This window comes from Loxodonta africana, chromosome 11 (assembly GCF_030014295.1).
Source record: "Loxodonta africana isolate mLoxAfr1 chromosome 11, mLoxAfr1.hap2, whole genome shotgun sequence".
Taxonomy (NCBI): Eukaryota; Metazoa; Chordata; class Mammalia; order Proboscidea; family Elephantidae; genus Loxodonta; species Loxodonta africana.
In genome coordinates, this window is record NC_087352.1 from 22,083,823 (window position 1) to 22,105,264 (window position 21,442).

Consider the following 21,442-nt stretch of genomic DNA (forward strand, 5'->3'; position numbering starts at 1 on the left):
AAGGCCAATTAAGTTATTATACTGAGTCAAAAATAGCTTTTGACTGAAACTGTCTTCAAGTTGTTATGAGGAAAGCATCGCAGATGCCAACATATGCTTCCCACACAACTTTAACTTTTACCTTAAACTGTCTGATACACTAATTTAAAACAGGCAGAAAACAACCCTCCTACAAAGGATTCAACTGCTCGCATACCTAGAGTAAGAAAACATCCTGGGAGGGACTCGAAAGGTAGTCCCACCCCAGCCCCGACCCACCTTTCCGTTGCTTGGCCCGTCTATTGGCCCCTCTCATTGGCTGTGCGTCCCGCCCAGGCCCCGCCCCCACGTCGCCACGTCGCTTCTCGCCGCGCGCCTGCGCAGTTTATTACAGACGCGGAAGCGGTTTACGCGGAGCGAAATTCGTAGTGAGGTGAGTTTCCGTCTTTCTGGTTTAAATCTGCGCATCGCGGCCCCCGGTCTTCCACACTAGAGGTTCGGGGTCTCTCCGGACGTTAGAATCCCCGCACCTGCTTTTCGTTATACATCCGACAAATCCCGTGAGACGTTCCGGCCCTCGGGCTCCGCCGCTGGCCGGGCATCCGAGTCGGTTTCGGTGCAGTATAGCACTGAGGCGGGTTCCAGCCCCGGCTTTTCTACCCCCAGGCCGTGCAGACGCCTCCTGCTGCGTCGTTTTCCTGCCTATAACTCTTCCTCGACCCCCGCCCCCCCTGCCCCGGGTTAAGTGTCCTCACCCCGAGATGGATTCACGGCCTTTCCCCCTGCCCCCCGCCACTGTCACCCTTTTAGGGTAACCCCGGCGCCGCTGCTCCATAGAGAGCCCTGGTTCTCTCCCTGGTCCTGGGACTCTGAGAACCCACCTCTTTCCTGAGACCCCGTCCTCGCGTCTTTCCCTGGCCTCCTCTTCGCAGTCCCCACTTACTCCCTGACCCCGCCCCCGCCCCGTGTCGGGAGAGGGGATCTGGGTCTGCCCTGTGACACCCCGTGTTCTTCTGTCCCCAGTCCCACACCTCTGGAAGCTTCTCTTTCCGGACAATGGACATCTGATTTCTGTGTACGTGTGGGCGAGGGTATGGGGGAAAGAGACAGGAGCAACTGAGAAGTAGAAATACTGAGAGAAGACTGAGGGAGAGCCATTAAGAAATGGCTAAATAGAGGATAGAGGGGCCTGCAAAGAGACCATCAGAGTGAAAGAGAATAAACCGAGAGAGCAGCAGAGTAGAAAATAGAGAAATCGAGAGAAAAGGGGCCTCTCCAGAGAGAAACGGGGCCTCTCCAGAGAGAAAAGGGGAGCAAAATAGGGAGAGAGGCCCTTTAGTCTGCAGTAAGACGGTGGGGGCTGGCGGGGGGGAGCATATCGGACAGAGAGTTGGGGGAAGAAGATGGAAGAGTTGGCACCATGGCAGACAGAGTGACTTGGTGCAGGAACAGACAGGGGTGCAAGGGGTGAAACGGACATGGAGATCAGAGAGACAAACAGTAGGGAGGGAACACAGGACTGTGGTTGCCAGAGAGTGGGGCTGAGGAGGTGTAACAGGGAGAGAAGAGGGAGAGCAAAGATGAGGGAGAGAGAAGCAGGAATAATAGGGAGATGGAGGGCAATCAGATGGGAGAGCAAGGGTAACAAGAGGTGAAACAGGTTGCAGGAGTGGGGCTGAACAGGTGTTGGAGAAGGTGAGAAGCAGCTGGGAAGGAGAGAATGGAGAAGGAAATGAGCAGAAACTGAGGTGGGAAAGGAACAAGAATCAAAAGAGGAGAGAGCTAGAGGAAAGAAAGACAGTGAGAGAGGGAAACACATAGTGGTGCAGAAAGATTGGGACCCAGATCCAGATGAGTTGGGAGTTGAGGGGGTACAGATGATTAAATTGTGATGTATTGATTGGTGCCTTTATACTCTATAATTAATTTAACATTAAAAAAAAAAATCATACAGGTGAGAATGAGAATTGCAAATCTCCTGTGTATTAGGCTTGTACATTTTATCATTATTTGCATCAGAAGATAACTTCCATGGCAACTGCTATACAGACAGAGGACAGTGACTTGTCACAGTCCATTTTGGGTCACCATCTACCCTTTTCCTGGGACAGGTGGGTAGAGGGATAAAATGGGGCAAGAAATTACTGACTTTCTGTTATTACATGCTGCCTTTTTAAAGGAAGATTAGAAGTGTGATTTTTTTTTTTTAGTGGATTTACTTCTCTTAATTCATTCTTCTTTTCAAGCTTATTGAGATAAATCTTCATTTATTGAATTTAGTTTTTCTCTAAATAACCAACTTTTGAAACAAGCTTTGGTGGCATCCCATAATCAGCCCATGTCATTCTTTTCTAAATATATATACTAGTTTTTTTTCAATTTTACCCAAAAACAATTATTAAATTTTTTAAATTTTAATTTGCAAATTGTCTTTTCATATATCTGTTTCTGGTTCACATTTGAGGTCTGCATGCTTTTTACTCTTTCTCCTATGTTGGAAACATTCTTTGTTACCCAGTAAATAATTTTAAGACTATTGCAATGTGTGATTTGTAGGGATGTGGGTGTCAAAACTTATTAACCAGTTAGTCTGATATTCAGTTTTCTTCCCTTATGTGATCTGTTAATGTTTTGAGCTGTAAGCCGCTAAGTAGATGTTGTCTTCAAGTCCCGCTTGTCCTTTCTCTGCAAATGTTGAAGGGTGGTACTTGGACTGTGCAAACTGCTGTACTAAAAAAGGGGTAAGGTAGGCAAGCCCTGCCTTTATCACTAACTGCGTGGCAAGGATCAGCATGAATGTAATTCCTGTTTGAAGATGGATTCAAGCCATACCTTCCCACTTCTCTATACCTCATTAGCCACTTTTGTGGCAATTCCCCTCTCCCTTTCTCTCTAGCCCCATGGGACAAGGTCACAAGCTAGAAGGACTCTATCCTCCTTCATCAACCGCCCATGCAGCCTTTCCTTAACCATGAGCCACCCAGATCTGGGCCTACACAAATTGACTCTGTTCTGCCTTGCCCTGCTGGCTCACTGCCGCTGTGGGTTTGTTAATTCTCTAGAATGGCTCACAAAATTCATGGAGACTGTAACCTATGGTTACAGCTATTCATGTATTATAATCAGAAAGGATACAAGTAAAAAGACACGTCAGGCAAGGTCTGGGAGAGTTCCTGGCATGGGGCCTCCCTTGTCCCTAGGGACATGCTGCTCTGTCTCCCATGGGTGGAAGTTCTCACGTATCCAGGAGGTCCCAACGAGTGTACTCCAAGGTGCCCTAGTCATTGGGATCCCAATGAATATGCATGACTAGAGGAGCCTTCATGCATAGTTATGATCGATCTAATCAGCGAATATGTGTGACTGCACCGGGCCCCCTTCTTTCCTGAAGTTAATGTCCCAGGTGTGGGGTCTGTGTAGCCACTACTTGCTTGGCTTTTTACAAAGAGTACCTTAATTGCTTGGGCTGTTTTCAGAAACCGGATACAAAAGTCAAATCTAATTCTTTGTCCCATAGTTGGGCTGAATTGACTTGGAACCTTCTTCCAACGGAGCCCATCTATTCACAGTGAAGAAATTTGCTCAGAGCTTCTTTCCTAAGCTGAACTCGCATTCGGTCAGCAGCGTGTTGCATACTTGATCACACCTTTTTTTTTTTTTTTTTGGAAAAACGTTTTTCATACTTTCCAGCAGATCACCGTGTTCTTTAAATATCTGCCTGTCTGTGTATTTCTTTCATTTTTCACTTTTCTTCTTGATCACGTGTCAGTTTCCTCTGGTTTCTCCTGGTCTCTGAAGGAGGGAGGGCCCCAGGGTGCAGCCCTTGTACTTCTTCTCTGTCTACACCCAGGGCCTTCCCATGTCGTCTCATCTCACGGTTTTAAATACCCTGACATCTCCCAATTTCACCTCCAGCCAGACCTCTCCCCTGAACTCCAAACTCATGTATCCAGCCAGCTCCTCGACATCTCTGCTGTGGCCTCTCACAGGCATCTCTACCTTAAACCGAGCAACACTGACCTCCTGAGTTTCACTAAAGGTGTCCATGGCTCTGTGAAGGGCGGCCCTGAACCTCCTGGGGCTCTGGTGAACATCTCGGTAAGCTTTTCAACTGTACAAGATACTACATCATTTGTAAGTGTTTTAAATTATGATAAATAATTAGATACGTGGGGGAATACATGGTTTTCAAAGTTCTTTTAGGGTATAGGAGAAAAGGTTTGAAGACTCCCCCTTTTCCTGAACTGCTCCCCCAGGGCCTCCGTGGCCTCATCTCCTTTTGGCCTCTCCATTTGCTCAGGCCTCCTTATCTTTCCTTGGGCAGGGACAGTACTGTCTCAGAGCCTTCACATGGGTGGTCCCTCTGCCTGGAACTCTCCAGTCCCTCATGTACACGTGGCAAACACCCTTCCTTCCTCACCTCTTTGTTCTCAAGGGACCCTTCTCTGAACCCCATTTAGCATTCCAGCCATACCCTCGCCCACCCCAGCCCTTAATGCTTGCTCGGCATGTTTCTCTCTGCTCCTGCCCCTTCCACTCTCTGCATCCAGGTGATAGCTCAGCCCAAGGGGAGAGTAGAGCCACAGGTGGGAGGTGTACTGGGCTTGCCTACTCTGAGCTGGCTCAGCCCTGGCTCCACACTGAATTGTCGAGGCATTTTGCTAACGCCTCATGTGCTCCCTCCCCAGAGATTCTTAAGTTGAGGGCCCAGCCTCTATAAGTTTAATTGGCTTGGTTGGTTCTAAACGGCATCTAGCTTTGGGCTTAAGGCTCTGGGTCAATTTTTTTCTGAAGACTGAGACCAGTTTGCAGTCTGGCGGGAGGTGAGGGAACTCTCCTCTGCATGGGGTGTGTCGTCAGGGCCGGTCCATCCCAGATCCCCCTGCTGCAGCTTAGTGTGAGGTTCACCAGTGGGGAGGGCAGTAAACTCACCCGTTGGTCTCTGTGTAGGAGGTTATTGTCTCTGAGTCCCTCCTGGGACAGTGGGCAGCAGGGACTGCCTTTCCCCAAGTGAGGTCCTCCCTGTGTGTGTGGTTATGGCACAGATGCTGATTCTAAGAACTTAACAGCATATTTTCAACACTCAGGATTGACTTCTCAAGACCAGTCTTGCCTGAGAATGAAGCCAGGAGGAAGAAGAAAGAAAGAGGTGTCCGAAATGGCTCATTGCCAGGTAACAGTCATTTTCGTGGTTGGTGGCTCTGTCCTCTCCTTCCTGAAATGCTGTCCTGAGGATTTGCTCATCTCGTGTGACTGATGTGTCCTGCCCAACGTGTTCACTCGAACTCACCAGGGGCTCCCTCATCTCGTCTCACCTTCACAGAGATTCCATCTCATGGTATAACCCGATAACATGGAACTTGTGAAGTGGCTCTGTTTGAGGGGCATTCTGGAAAGGACTTCACACCAGGCCTAGGTGGGAGATGGGAATGGGCCCTGTGGGGACAATGAGGGTGGGCAGCAGGGAAGGTTTAGGGGCCACATCTGGATGCTGTATCAGCTCTCTGTGGACCAACTTGAAATAAACTGCACATTTGTATGTCCCATTAATGTACAGTAGCATCTGGAAAATTCTGGAAAAAGAGACTGATAAGGGGAAACCTGCTCTGCCTGATTATAAATGCATTCAGAGCTAAACAAGTGAATCATTGTGTCACTGGTTCCTCTCTAGGGGGAGGAATTACCATCAATCAGCAGCCTGAGGCTGATCCTTATGAGGTAGAGGTCAAACATACCTCCAGCCTCCAACCTTTTTATGACTTATGACACCAGCCTTCCCTCCCACAGCACTCTGTATTTCACTGCTGGGTTCGATAATTCTTTGCAATGGCTACAAAGAACTCACAAACTGTACTCACAGTTACAGGGTTTATTGCAGAAGTAACAGGTTACTACTTGGGATAAGGATCAGGAAGCATGTAGGCAAAGTCACTCTTCGTCAGTGCGCAACAGTTCTCTCAGCTCTTCTTGGTTGTGCAGGTTTCCTCTCAGCCCCTTCAGGACAGGCCTCCTCTCTTGGTCCTTGCTCCCAGCTCGGGCCTGTCCTCTGCCCTGCTCGGTCAAATGTTACAAGAGATCTTCAGCTCTGCCAGTAAGAGCCCAGAGGCATCTCACTCCTTCAGGAAGCCTCTTGCCAAAAAGTGCTCTGCTCTCTCACTCCATGTATCGGCACTCCCACTATAGCTGCCTTGCTTCGTTGGATGGGAAGCCCACTGCACCTTCTTGTGCTGGGCCCCTGGTTCTGCTGCTGCCATTTCTTTGCCGGGCTTGCTGTGGCTTCTTACTGTATTGTGCTGCCTCTGGTATTACAGTTCTGTCTGTCTCCTGAGTCTAGGAGGTTCTCAGTGCAGAGACCATGGGTCCAAAGGATGTACTCCACTACTGTCTCTTCTTTTTTGATGGCAGTAAGGTCCACCCTCTGCTGTGGGATTGGCTGTCTTTTTAAGCCTAGTAGGGTGGCAAAATTGACCAATCCCCTTGTTAGGGTTCCATACACCTCATTTGCATGGTCCCACCCCCACAGGTTTTCCATGCATCTTATTTGCATTCTTAGCAGGCTGTCCAATCCACTTGGTTGGCCACACACTCTTTATTTGCTTAGTCCTACCCAATCAGTGTGTGGGAGTTACAAGACCACGCATGGTTAAAAGGGCTGTGTTGAATAATTCACTCTACTGCAGTCCTAGAATACTAATGATTTGGAATGGAATGGAAAGTTCAGTAACAGACATTAGTAATAAAAGATGCTTTATTTCATAATTGATTCTAAGCTAGGGAATTAACCTAAATTCCTGAAAGTAGACGGTTATTTAAATCACGCGCAGCACATCTATTTCATGGACACGGTGGTGTTCCCTCAGGGCCTCCAGCGCAGCAGGTATTTTCAGTAAAACTGGTTAAAGGAACAGAACTTCATCGTCAAAGAGGATAGAGCCAAATTCTGGTTCCACCTTTGTTATTAAATTTATTTTATTTTAAACATCACATGCTGGGTATATTTGTTTTGTGGTAAAACTCCAAACAGTGGCACAGCACAGGGACTAAGGGGTAAATACTCTTCCCCGCCACGTCCTTCACCATCACGTGCTGCCTCCACTGGGAACCACTTATGTCAGCTCTGTGGCAGGAGTCAGTGCAGGCCTTGTTAAAATGAACCGTTAACGCGATTTTAGAAAGACTCCTCAGTGAATGAGTTGTTACGTCGAGTTATTGTCTTAGTTATCTAGTGCTGCTATAGCAGAAATGGCACAAGTGGGTGACTTAAACAAATTAATTTTCTCACAGTTCAGGAGGCCAGAAGTCCCAATTCAGGGCACCAGCTCTAGGGGAAAACTTTCTCTCTCTCTGGGCTCTGGAGGAAAATCCTTGTCTCTTTTCAGCGTCTGCACTTGGGTGATCTTCGTGTGGCCTGGCATCTCTCTTCCCCCATCTCTGCTTGCTTGCTTGTTTAACCTGTTTTGTATTTCAAAAGAGATTGACTTAAGACATACCCTAAGATGATACTGTCTTATTAATATGACAAAGAAAACTCATCCCCAGTGGGATCATAACCACAGGTATAGGGGTTAGGATTTATAACACATGTTTTTGGGAGACACAATTCGAACCATAACAGTTGTCCTTCAACTTGTGACCATTTAAACACCATATGTCTTGGAGTTGTTTTCATGTTAATAAAAGTAGAACTACCTGTTGCCGTCTAGTTGATTCTGACTCTGTGACCCTATAGGACATAGTAGAATTGCCCCATAGGGTTTCCAAGACTGTAATCTTTACAGAAGCAGATTGCCACATCTTCTCCTTTTGGAGTCACTGGTGGATTCGAACCACTAACCTTTCATTTAGCAGCTGAGCGCTTAACCACTGCACTGCCAGTATAGAGCTGACTTGCTCTTTTAGATTCTCAATAGAGCATTCTCATAATGAAGACAGATGGGGCATTTACAGCCTTCTCCCTGTTACAAAGAATGTTTAGTAGCTGCCTTTCTAGTTAACCTGTAAAAATGGCGTGGGGGCAGTGTCTGACTTCTATAACTTCACAAGGACGAAGGAGAATCAAGATCAACAGCCCAAGGCTGATTCCTGTGAGGTAGAGATCAGACATGCCTCCTCTCTCTGCCATCTTTACCAATTCTGATGCCAGCTGTCCTTCCCACCGCATTCTCTACTTCTCTGATGGGTTTGATAATTCATTGCAGTGGCCTCACAGAACTCACAGCCAATACCCATGATTATGGGGTTTATTAGGGATTGTAACGGGTTACAATTCAGGTTCAGGATACAGTTTTTCCATTGGGACAGCCTCTTCTCGGCCATGCTCACAGGCATGCCTCTCTGGCCCTCGGGCTCTGCCCTGCTCAGGCAAGTGTTACAAAGTTCTTTTAGCCCCTGCCCATAAGTACTCAGAGGCACTCTACTCTGCCATAAGTTTCCTGCCCAAAGGCACTCAGCTTTCTTGGTCCATGGGCTGGGAATCCCACCATGCCATCTCCTGGTGTCGTTTCTTTGCCAGCGCTTATCAAGAGCTCTCTCTGTATCTCAGCACAGGGATCCCAGGTCCAAAGGACATTCTGTCTGCTCCTGGCTATTCTTCCTTGGTGGTAGTGAGACTGTCTCCTTTCCACCTCTGGGGTGGCTCACTTCAAGCCCAGTGGGATGGCAAAACTGACCAGTCCCCTTGGTAGGCCACAGTTACCCTATCTGCCCAGCCCTGCCCATTCATTTGGGTGAGAGTTAGAAGACCATGGTGAGAAAGGCCACACAAAAGTGATCCACTGCACTGTATGTATATGTATATATTGATGCAGTGGTTAAGCTTTCGGCTGCTAACCAAAAGGTCAGCGGTTCAAACCCACTGCTCTCCATGGGAGAGAAGACCTGGGGATCTGCTCCTGTAAAGATTTACAGCCTTGGAAACATTATGGGCAGTTCTGTCTTGTACAGTTGCTATGAGTCAGAGTTGACGCTACGGACACAAAACTATATTCTCTGGTATTTATTTTAATTTATAATGTTTTTACAGGGAAGCGTAAATCATTTTTCCTTCATTGTCTTTGCTTTTTTACCTTGCTTTGGAAGGCCTTACCTATTGGCCTGATTATAAAATATTATGTTCCATTTAGTTTTGATGTTTCATTATTTTAATAAAATGATGTTTATATCTCTCTTTATTTCATATTTTTCATGTATATCTCGTTGTAGCTATTTTATTAATTTTAAAGTTCCAGACTTAAAAAAAAGCCATTGCTGTCAAGTAGATTCCGACTCATAGCAACCCTATAGGACAGGGTGGGACTGCCCCATAGGGTTTCCAAGGCTGTCATCTTTACAGATGCAGACCTCCACTTCTTTCTGCTGTGGAGCAGCTGGTGGGTTCAAACTGCCAACCTTTCACTTAGTAGCTGAATGCTTAGCCGCTGTGTCACCAGGGCTCATTAGAGAAGAAAAAACACAAGAAAACTCAAACCTGTTGCCTTTGAATTGATTCTGACTCATAGCAACCTTATGATTGCTATGGAGATGGAGAAGAACTGCTCCATGACTTTTCCACGTAATGTATGTAATAATAGGTTTATATGTAGTTTGAAAAGCCCCTTCATTTGGTTTTTTCTTTTCACAATTTTACTGGCTCTTTGACACATGGCAGGTTTTTATTGAAATGCCACGTTTCCTTTGAGTGTGAATTGCCCCTGCGTTTCTGAAGTCACTGAAGCCTCTATGTCACCACATAATCCAATAAGAATTAGGTTTGTCAGTCTTTGATCATGTCTTCGTTATGGCCTTCAGTAAAGTTTTATAATTTATTCACATAGGTCTGGAAACGTGAATAGGTAGCATGGTATGTTTGCTAATGAAAACGGAGACTTTTTCGTGTGTGTGCGTGTGCGCGTGATTATTTATTATAAGTAAAGAGAAAAGATTGTTTTCAGAATATTGTTATTAGTTTTCATAGTTAAAATACATTCTTCTTCAAGGTTGCAGCCACGTTATCTGTGAATAGTAAAATAGTTCTGGCTCTTCTCCTTTTTTCTATTTCCCTGGCCCCACCAGGTGTCCCATGCATTGGTAAATGGCAGGACCCCTAACCCGTTGTCAGTTTGATCCTGTGTAGATAGATCTTAAAAGAGCTCAGGGCTCAAGGCAGACATTCTTTACTTATTAAGCTAAACCATTGTTTGGTTTTAAAAAGACTTTAGGGGATGTTTTTGGTTTAAGGTTTAAATATTATCTTAGGGCTGTAGTTTGGGGATGTACAGGTCTTTTAAGAGTCTAGTATAGAATGATGTAGACAAACAAATTTAGATTAAGTACAGTTTATACATTTTCTTTGTACCAAAAATGCTAAAATGCACATGGGTAAACATGATAATGAAAAGTTCGTTCAAAGAAACTGTCATTTACAGACAACCACTTTTATTTCAGTTAATTTCAATGTGTGTGTGTGTGTGCCTATATGCATGTATGTGTAAGACTGTACTTTTATAACAGACCCCTTATTTCATAAGTTGTATTTTTTTAACCCTTGAAAATATGTCTTATTTTACTTGTTATGTTTTTTTATTCTCTAATGTTAATAAGTTAATACAACTACCTATAAGTAACAGGTCACGTTTATGTGTGTGTGCGTGTGTGTTTGTGTGTGTGTATTTTAAAGACTTTTTGTCCTGTTCCAAGTTTTCTGTTTCAGATTCTTCTGTCAGCGTACCCTTAATGCTTAACCCTTAATGTACCTGTTTATTAACTATTTCATTCTTTAGGTTCAATTTTAAAGCCTGACCACCTGTGTTCAGGTACTGGCACTATCATTTATTAACTGTTTGACCTGTGGTGAGTTTTTTAGTCTTTGTAACATAATTTTTGCCTCTGTAAGATGGGAATAGATCTCTCTCTAATGGACTATTGTTGTTCCATGTGTCGATACACATCAAGCCTTTAGAATAATTCTTGTTGTTGCGTGCTGTTGAGTCAATTCTGACTCATAGCGTCCCTATATGACAAGAGTAGAACTTCCCCATAGGGTTTTCTAGGCTGTAAATCTTTATGGGAGCAGATTGCCAGGTCTTTTCTCCCACAGAGTGGCTGGTGGGTCTGAACTGCTGACCTTTTGGCTAGCAGCTGAGTGCTTAACCGTTGTGCCACCAGGTCTTAACCAAAAAAACCTGAAATCCGTTGCTGTAGAGTCTATTCTAATTCTCAGTGACACATAGGACAGGGTAGAACAGTCATATAGGGTTTCTAAGGCTGTAATCTTTCCCGAGACTTTATGTTTTTCTTCTTTATTTTGAGGAGTAGGTTTGTTAACTTTCTTTTTAGTTAACTTGAAATTTACCCTTATACTTCCTAAGTTTGAACCAGCCTTTTATAACTTGGTACTGCCTTGCCTTCCTCTCCATTTGAAAGTTCTATGTGTACACTGTTTATTCCCTCTTTTATTGTTCTGATGTTGTTGTCATTTACAGATTAACCTTTCTGGTTCCCTGTTGTAGATCTTTTTTAGTTTTGATGAATCTTTGAGAGTTCATTACCTAGGTTGGTATCTGGCTGATGTGGTCTTGTGTCCTGGATTCAGGCTGTTGTCTAATGTCGTTTGTTCTCGAACCGAAGGACTCCGTTTAATAATTCTTATAATAATTCATGTCTCACGTTTATTCTTATACCTCTTTCTTCCTCTCATTTTGTGTGAAAAGATGAACTCTTTCCAAATCTACTTGATGAGATGTGTTTTTCATTACAGGAGCTGTTGACATTCAGGGACGTGGCCATAGAATTCTCTCAGGAGGAGTGGGCATGCCTGGACACTGGTCAGAGGGCTTTGTATAAGGACGTGATGTTGGAGAACTACAGGAACCTGGTCTCCGTGGGTGAGGATAATTTCGCTCCAGAAATTGAGATCTTCCTTTGTGTATCTTGGCGTTTTCCCTTGTGAGTCTCCTGGAAGCTCCTGCCCCCCTTGCTGGAGTTTCACATCCCTGTTCATAAGGCAGGGACTGAAGTTGATTCAGACGTGAAAAACCTCCTAATGTGGCTTCTGGACTTTAACCTTCCCCTTTGTTCAGATGACCTTCCTGCTTCACCCATTATCAGTGATGATTTCAGAGCTTGAATAAAGAAAAAACCTAATGGCAAACTTTTAAAATACCTAATTCTCTGGTTTTTCTCCTTTGGTTTTGATTCAGTAGTTCTTGGAAGAGAGCTGTTGTTGTTGTTGTTAGGTGCCATCGAGTCAGTTCCAATTCGTAGCAACCCTGTGTACAACAGAATGAAACACTGCCATGTGCAGCACCATGGAAGAGTGCTACATATATGCATATTTAAAATATTCCCTAAGCATTCTGAAGGAGGCAGTCAGTGGGTGAGGTTTTGAAATATTTTTCTAGACCCATCTATGATGTTCTCCTCTCTTAGCTGAACTAACAGCTTGGATATTATTCTGGAAAAGCTAAGGCCCGTCATGCCCCCCCCCCCTTTTTTTTTAAATAGGAATCTCAGTTCCTGAGCTGAATATAATCTCTGTTTTGGAACAAGGAACAGAGCCATGGACTGTGGAGGAGAAGGAGAAAATAACAAAACACCCAGGTAGGTGTGACTGTGCTGAAATATGAATGAGGTAAGAGCTCAGATATAAGAGCTTATGAAAAGACCCATCATTTCATAAGTTGTATTTTTTTTTTAATAAATATTAATTTTTTGGTGAAAGTTTACATAGTAAATTAGGTTCCCATTTAATAATTTCTGTATATATTGCTCAGTGACATTGGTTACATTTTCCACATTGTGTCAACATTCTCCATATTTCCATTCTGGTTGTTCTGCTTCCATTAATCCAGCTTCCCTGTGTCCCCTGACCTTCGCATCTGTGCTCTAGGGTAAATGTTGACCATTTGGTCTCATATAGATGATTATTTATTTATTTATTTAAAAGGAGCACAGGACTCACAGATGATATTGTTCATTTTATGAGCCAATCTGTTACTTAGTTGTACTGTATTTTTACACAAATAACGCACATCTTCCAGTGTTGTTTGCCAACTGATCCCTTCCCCTGCGAGGTATTTTCGTAAGTGTGCTGGTAAAAAAAATTAGCATAGTGCGCTTATGAAAATACCTCATCCAGGGAGGGAGCAGTTGGCAAACAAACATAAAAGGCACACGTTACTGTAAAAATATGGGTGTTTCAGTACAGAATTTAAAGAATTTCTCAGGGCGATAGTCTGGGGGTTCCTGTAGTCTCTACTGGTCCAGTAATTCTGACTTTTTTAAAAATCAGAATTAGAGTTTTGTTCTACAGTTTTCTCCCATTCTATTGGGACCATCTGTTGTGTCCCTGGTTAGAACGTTTGGTACTGGAAGCCAGGCGCCGTCTAGTTCTCCTGGTCTCTGGATAGATGAGGCCGTGGTTCACATAGGCTGTTAGTCCTGTGGGCTATATTCTTGTCTGAGTCTTTGGTTTCCTTCTTTCTGTTTTGCTCCAAACGAGTAGAGATCTATAGTTGTCTCTTAAACCAAAAACCCAGTGCCGTCGAGTCGATTCCGACTCATAGCGACCCCATAGGACAGAGTAGAACTGCCCAGTAGAGTTTCCAAGGAGCGCCTGGTGGATTCGAACTGCGACCTGTTGGTTAGCAGCCGTAGCACTTAACCACTACACCACCAGGGTTTCCTAGTTAGATGGCATAAATTGTATTTTTTAACCCTCCAAATGTCTTTTTTTCTTGGCGTTACGTTTTTTTCCTACACTATAATGTTAATGAGTTAATACTTCTAAGTAACAGGTCATGTTTATACATGGGTATGTGCGTGTGCACGTGTGTATGCGTACTGAATGACTTTTTATCTAGTTTCAAGTTGTTTAACTTGTTTCAAGTTTTCTGTTTCAATCCCTTTTGTAAACATACCGTTAATGCTGTATGAAAGGAAGTCTGCTGTAAGGCAGAGAGGAAGCCACACCATTAAATATTCTTTGGGAAATTCTCCCCAAATGGGAGGGGGTCTGGGAAAAGAAAAGTTGATTTCTTGTGAGCTCCCAAAGGGAATTTTTCTCCTCCTCTGCACCCTCAGATATCACTCACTTCTTCAGATGTATAAAGGTTCATCCTCCCGTCCTCCAGTGGTGCTCAAACTCAAGGAAAGACAAAGGCAGAGTCTTAGTGTGACACTTAGAACAAGGTGTTTTCTAGTCCCCGCGGCCTCTTTGGTGCCTTGGCTTTGAGGGGAAAAGGAACCCATTGCTGTCGAGTTGATTCTGACTCATAGCGACTCTATAGGACAGAGTAGAACTGCCTTGTAGGGTCTCCTAGGGTGTAATCTTTACAGGAGCACGTTACCAGGTCTTTCTCCCATGGAGTGAGTGGTGGGTTCGAACTACTGGCCTTTCAATTAACACTTTAACCATTTTCCAGGCAAGGCTCCTTGGTCTTTGGCCATAGTTCTCATATGCCAGCATTTGGAGCATTACTCTTTCCCCCTTAATTTACCACTGTTTGGTTATCTAGAGCAACTTCTTCCTTAGGCCAGTCATATCACATCCCGAGGAGGCTTTAACTCTGTTTCCTAACACATTCGACTAACATTATCAGTATTATAATCTCATCAGCAATGCCAGTGTTATTCCATTACCTGAAAAATAAGAATCAGAAGATACTGGAATTTTATTTGAACCCCGAACAGTGATCCGCAATTAGTCCAGTCCATCATGTCGTATGAATAAAACATCTCCCAGGGTGAGGCCACTGAGATTTATTACCGACTTCATTCTATCTTGTGAGGTTCCAAAAGTTGGAGTTGTTTCAGCAATATATGGCTTCACCCTTTTAAGCATCTAGTATAATTGAGCTAAGAGACAATACCATCTATTGCTCTGAGTCTCTTTTGAGGTGTTAATGTAATTTTTGGATTTCCCTCATTGTGTAATCCATGTATTCATTCCTTTGCCATCAGCTACTATTCCTCCTCTCCATTTACACACAAATATTCCACCTTTGAAAGGGACGTTACACTTAGCCACTCTACTGGAGTAGAGTGCTGACAGCAATACGAATCTAGTAAGTGCCTCCTTTCAGTCCACATTCACCGTTATAGTTTATTGCTTACGAATCATCTCTGCTTTCGTTACTCAGTTACAGCACTTGCCCTGGAACTGTTGCATTAGGTAGGAGAAAAGAAAGTTGAGGGGATGGAGGGAAAAAAAAAAAAAAAGGTGATATGGGGAAAAATCTTACCCACCCCCTCTTCCCCACTTCCACCAGAAAATGGGAGGGCTCTATCCACTGGGGATTCTCCCTTGCCTCCCCCTTCCCCTTCCTGTTGAGTGTGAGCACACTGGTGAAGATTCATATTGGAATTCAAACAAATCCCACTTCTCACACCAGACTGCAAGGTCAAGTCAGTCCAATTCAGTTCTGTTACACTTCTGTTCCAGCACCAGCTGCATATGCAGCAGTTCTTCCTCTGACCCTAACCACCCAGAGCTAGGCCAGATCTCACAAGTTAAAGGACATGGTCCTCCAGACTGCCAAGTCTGCCCAAGACGGCAGACACTAGCCACAGGCTTGGGAGTCCCCACGACACTTCTGACCTGCTGGCTACAGAGTCAAGGGTTCCCTGTGCTCCCACAGGCTACCAGCCATAAGCTCAAGGGTCCCTGGTCACTCTCACTTCTGATCTGCTGTCTCCTACCACTGCGTTGGGTTCAGTAATTTGCTAGAATGACTCACAGAACTCAGTGCTGTGTTTACGATTTTCATTATAGCAAAAAGGAAACAAATAGGATGAGGCCTAGGAGGATTCCCAACATGGAGCTTTCATGTCCCAAAGAAAGGACTCACTACCCTCCCGTGTGGGTTGATGTCTGTAAATGACCAGAAAGCCCATGGAGCTGTCGTGTCCAGAGCCTTTATTGGAGCTTCCTTATATAGGCATGTTTGATTGTATTATGCCTTCCACTCCTTGAGGCCAGCTAATATCAAGTGGTGAGTCTTTCTGGCCTGTCCAGCCCCCACCCAGGAGGTACCTTATTGCATAAACACCTAGCATAGGTGTGGTCTGGAAACCTCACCAAAGACATATCAGTCACTGGGGAAGTCCCAAGATTTTAGAGGTTATCTTTCGGGAGCCAAGGAGAAAGAGAAAATTCTTTGGGTACAGTTAATATAAGCCATACAACAGGTAAGCCAGCCTTTCATGTATTTATCTGCCCCCTGTTTTAGACAGCAATATTTCCACTGCCCATTCCTATTCTCTATCAAACTGTTACTCTGAGGATAAAAGTATGTTCCTTAGTCTGGAGAAATAATGACTTGGGAGTCTAAATTGATGCAGAAACTTTCTGTTCTGATTTTGTTGAAGTTTGTTAAATTTGCATCTTCCACTGGGTAAGCAAAGCCCAGTCCAGACTAAGTGTCTGTTCTGTCAAAGCCTGTTTGTAGTCTCTTAGGCTATGGACTTCAACCTGATTTGCCAGCTATGTGCAGGCCCTTCCCCAGGGAGAATCTGCACTATAACTGTCTGCAGTGTCTCTCTTGTTGGCAGACAGAACTGTTCTGACTTGCATTTTGTGCCTCAGAGTGTACAAGAGGAGTATATCTAGGTTCAGTTCATCTCTGCATTGTCGCACCTTACCCATTTGTATTCATCTCACGGACCCAGGTGGTCACTTCAAGTGGACATACCAGGGTATTGACTAGCCGGCTTCAGTTAACTTTCGCTCCTGGAAGGGGGTTCTTCTGGTGGACATTGACATGGCCTACTTTAATGCACCCCTCAAATTCCCACAGTTCTCCATAGGGCCATGTCCCATCCGGGCATCCCTTTAATAGGCCAGTTTTCCATTGCCCACTTGCCTGACCCTGTGGCCAGCCCATTGATCACTGCCCATGTATCAGTAAAAACTCAAATACAGGGACAAACAGCATACAATTCAGCCCATTGAGTTGATAGTTTTTACTTTCTTTAGAGTGGCAGCCTTCCAAACTGGAATCTGTCTGTTTACCTTGGAGCTGTCGTCTATAAACTATGCAACTCTTTGGTCAGTGAAGAGCTGTTTATAGGGCACCACTCAAGTGGAAATAGGGTCTGGCAGCTCCTCTGGTGATTCCAAAGTTGGCCCTCTAGGGAAAAAAGGCTCCCTGGTAACATGTTCCTGTATAAACCATTTCTGTCTTACTATGGAATTCTCCTGGGCATTGCCTCCCCAGTAGAGCGTTTCTCTGGCATTGCCCAAGATATCCTGGGAAGTTCAGCTTTCAAGATTATTTTATGTCCTTTAATTACAATGGCAGTCTCAATCAGTGTCCAATACCCAACTGATAATTGTCTTTCAAATGGAAATCTCCTGGTCCAAAATCCCAGGGGTTGTGGCTGAATGATGCTCACAGGCTTTTATCATAAGCCTTGGTCTACGTTCCACGTAGAGTTATTGTATAAAAAATTTATGTTTGTGTCACCATCCCAGCTTTAATTATATCCTGTTACGGAGTTTGGAAACCCTGGTGGCGTAGTAGTTAAGTGTTATGGCTGCTAACCAAAGAGTCAGCAGTTCAAATCCGCCAGGCGCTCCTTGGAAATTCTGTGGGGCAGTTCTACTCTGCCTATGGGGTCGCTATGAGTCGGAATCGACTTGACGGCACTGGGTTTTTTTTTTTTTACAGAGTTAAGTCAGTTCTTCTGTTTTCCAAAGTTAGAATTTTAGCTGCCCTAGCACGGTCATGTTCACATAGATTTCCAGGCCTCAAGCTCTGCTCTGACATTGCCCATTACTTCCTACCCTCCATTCTTGCCTTTCTGAATACTAGTCCAGATTGTACTTGGTCAGGAGGAGTTACACTGTCCCTTCGCTATGAGTCAGAATCGACTCGATGGCACTGGGGTTTTTGGGTTCCCAGCATATTAACTTTTTAAATACACCTACTCCTCACTTATTGACTATCTAATTATTTGACATTTCACATTTATGACAGTAGTAAAAAACTGCTATCTATCTTGTGCATTAATGAGGCTGTGGGCATGGTGGCAATGACTGCGGAGCACCCCTTCCCTCAAGGAGGGTCTCCGGCCGGCCTCCAGGAAGCTGGGCCGCAGTGCTCTGCATCCTCTGCTCCTTCGTGCTGACAGGGACGCCATGTCCAGCTGTCGCACAGGGCCGGCCATCCCCATGGCCACGGCCTCCAGGCAGATGCACAGACCGCACTGAGCTAGCGGGTGCCTGTTCTGGGTTCTCAGCTCGTATGTGGGCTGAGGCCCTGCAGCTTAAAATTGCTGTGGGGTGGGAAGGGAAGAAAGAGGCATCAGAGAGGGTGTTTGGAAGAAATATGTACGAGTTTAATGACATCTCAAAGTGAGCCAAAATGGGTCTGAAGCCTCTGCCTTGGTGGGGCTGGGCATGTGGCCAGGTTCCCAGCACCCTTGCTGGAAGCCCTGAGCTTCCGTGACTTGCCAGGCTTGGAGCACAAAGCAGGCTCTGGGGATCATGAACGTAGGGCTTGCAGGGGTGAAGTTGGAGTCCTGGAGGCAGCTCCGTGAGGGGTTGTCTGACCCAGCACAGGAGGAAGGTGAGGTGGTTAAGCCATGGGCCCTCCAGTCACACAGTCTGGCTTTATCCAACTTTGTCTCCTTCAAGCCTACTTTTTCGCAGATATAATCTCTAACTGAACTTGTGACAGTGATATGCACATCAGTAAATCTTAGCTTATTATTTCTATGATCGTTGTTTTCTAAATAAAAAAATCAAACGAATGGTCTGAAAACCGAAACAATTCTCCATTTTCACATAATGTTGATTTTCGTGTTACAACCTGGTCTTTGGGACCTAACCATGTCAATAAGTGAGGAGTGGGTATAATGTATTTTATTTTTGTTTTCGTTGAAAATACACACAGCAGCACAACACCAATTCAATAATTTCTACATGTACAATTCAGTGATGTTAATTAAATTGTGACTTGTGCAGCCATTCTCACCCTCCTTTTCTGAGTTGTTCCTTCCGCATTAACATGAACTCACAGCCCTCTCAGTTTCTTGTCTCATCTTTTGAGTTGCTGTTGTCAGTATGATCCCGTGTAAGTAGATCTTTAAAGAGCACAGTGCTCAAGGCAGACCTTCCTTACTAGTTAAGCTAAACTGTCGTTTGGTTTTTAAGATGACTTCAGGGGATGTTTTTCTTTAAGGTTTAAAGATTATCTCAGGGCAGTAGTTTCAGTTCATCCACCCTCCATGGCTCCAGAAAGCCTAGAGTCTGTGAGAATTTGAAATTCTGTTCTACATTTTCTCCCTTTTGTTCAGGATTCTTCTATGGAATCTTTTATTGTGATATTCAGTGATGGTAGCTGGGGACCATCCAGTTCTGGTCTCATTGCAAAAGAGGTGGTTGTTTATGGAGGCAGTTAGCCTCACATTTCATATCCTCCTCCTGTTCCTGACTCTCCTTCTTCCTCTCTTGGTCCAGGTGAATTGAGACCAGTTGTCGTGCCTTAGATGGCTGCTTGCAAGCTCTTAAGACCCCAGGCATTATGCAGTGAACTAGGAGGTAGAACAGAAGCAATAAACAACGTTATTAGGCCAGCTAACTGGGATGTCCAATGAAACCATGATCCTAACCCTCCAAACCAAGGAACCAAATCTCATAAGGTGTTTGGTTGTACATAAGCAGCCTTAGCAGCTACTCTTTGTTGTAATAAATATATCACACAACTTTTGCCAGTTCAACTTTTTACTGAGATGCAACTTACTGATAGCAATTACTTTAATTGGTTGTACAACCATATCTTTAATCAGTGCAGTTTTTCCATCATCATAAACTGAAACTCAGTACTCCATAAGCAAAAACTCCCTTCTTCCCCTTCCCTCCTGCCCCTGGTAACCTCTAAGAAACTTTGGTCCTTATCATTTGCCTGTTCTTATCTTTTTATGTAAGTGAAAACATACAGTGTTTGTCCTTTTGTGGTTGATTTATTTCACCCAGTATGCCTTCAAGCTCCAGCCATACTGTAGCATGTATCAAGACTTCATTTCTCCTTCTGAGTAATAGTCCATCATATGTGTTTACCACATTTTGTTTAACCGTTCATCCATTGATGGACATTTAGGCTGTTTCCATCTTATGGCTATTATGAATAGTGCTACAGTGAACTTCGGTGTACAAGCATCTGTTTGAGTCTCTGTTTTCAGGTCTTTTGGGTCCAGCTTATTAGTTTTGAACCCCTGAGCACTCCAGTTGCCATAGGACCCTCTCAACCACGCCACACTGCACACACCGTATAAGGACTATTCTTCCACAGGACATCTGGCTCAGAACAGCATCCTAGTGTGGTCACTGTCTAAATCAACACATTCAGGAAGTGATGCCTCATGTCATCCAGAGGGGATGACTGAGTAACACTATCAGACAACTCAGGCCCTGTGTTCCCCTTAAAGTATTTCTTTCTAATTTCTTGGGATTTGCTGTGACCTGTGATAATCTGTACTGCCTGGTTGGACAGTGGCGCTTAGTGCTTAAGAACATGTCTGAGCCTGCTGACCATGGTTCAAATCCTGCTTCTCTCACTGGCAGTCTGCATGAAGTGGGGTTAGATAGATAACCTATGTGAGCCTACTGTTATAAAGTAGTGATAATTTACCTGAAAGATTTTTTAAACAAGTTAATGCTGTTAGCTGGCTTAGTAAATCCATGTTTTATTAGGGCTCAAATGGCACCTTCTTAAAATAAGGTATATCAACTTGTGTTACATTTATTATGACAGTGACCTTTGCCTGCTTTTATCTTGGGTTTTTATTTTGCAATTTGATCCATATCAATGTTAGCTTTGACCTTAGATTATAAACTTTCAAAGCACACATTCTGTATTACATTTATTTTCTGGACAAAGAACTAGGTAATTAGAGGGCATTTCATAATCAGGGAGTTGCTCTATTTACTGGCTATTATGTAACTGGAAACTCTATGGGGCAGTTCTACTCTGTCCTGTAGGGTCACTATAAGTCGGAATCGACGCGATGGCACTGGGTTTTTTTTTATGTAACTGTAGACACAAAATCATCAAAATCAATTGTGATCATGAGACAAGAAGCCAAATTCTCTCAGCTTGTACCTGATAGCGAGGAGGCCATTAAAAAATGACACCAGTTGCTAAACTTGATTACCCCAAATATCATTCCCTTTGGATCAGAACCTGAACACATGTTAGCACACATGGAATGTAGCTTTTACAGTTAGAACGAGAAACAGACAGCACACAAGACAAGCAGTCCTCCTTGGGTGAAAAGCTGTCCAGGTGGCGGTGACAACTCTTGCACCTGCGCTGTACTCTGTGCCGTGGGTGATGGACTTAAAAAGGGGATGCCTATCTTCTGCCCGCCCTCCCTGGCCAGGTAGGCCTATTTAGGTGGACTGTACATGTACTTCCACCTCGTACCCTACCTCAGAGGGCCTGGGGCAGTGGAAGCCTCATTTTGCCTCCTCCCTTCCTGAGGC

At 44.4% G+C, this 21,442-nt stretch overlaps 1 protein-coding gene across 1 annotated transcript in view; it reads left to right on the forward strand.

Annotated features, from left to right (window-relative positions):
* The first annotated feature begins 352 nt into the window (after window positions 1-352).
* LOC100657900 (zinc finger protein 160-like) overlaps window positions 353-21,442 on the forward strand; it is a 28,042-nt gene continuing 6,952 nt past the window's right edge. Inside the window, exons 1-5 of the mRNA XM_064294212.1 lie at window positions 353-412; window positions 3,895-4,077; window positions 5,067-5,152; window positions 11,714-11,840; window positions 12,460-12,555. Of these exons, the coding sequence (XP_064150282.1) occupies window positions 5,099-5,152; window positions 11,714-11,840; window positions 12,460-12,555 (277 nt within the window). The 5' untranslated portion in view covers window positions 353-412; window positions 3,895-4,077; window positions 5,067-5,098. The remainder of the gene's footprint in view (window positions 413-3,894; window positions 4,078-5,066; window positions 5,153-11,713; window positions 11,841-12,459; window positions 12,556-21,442) is intronic.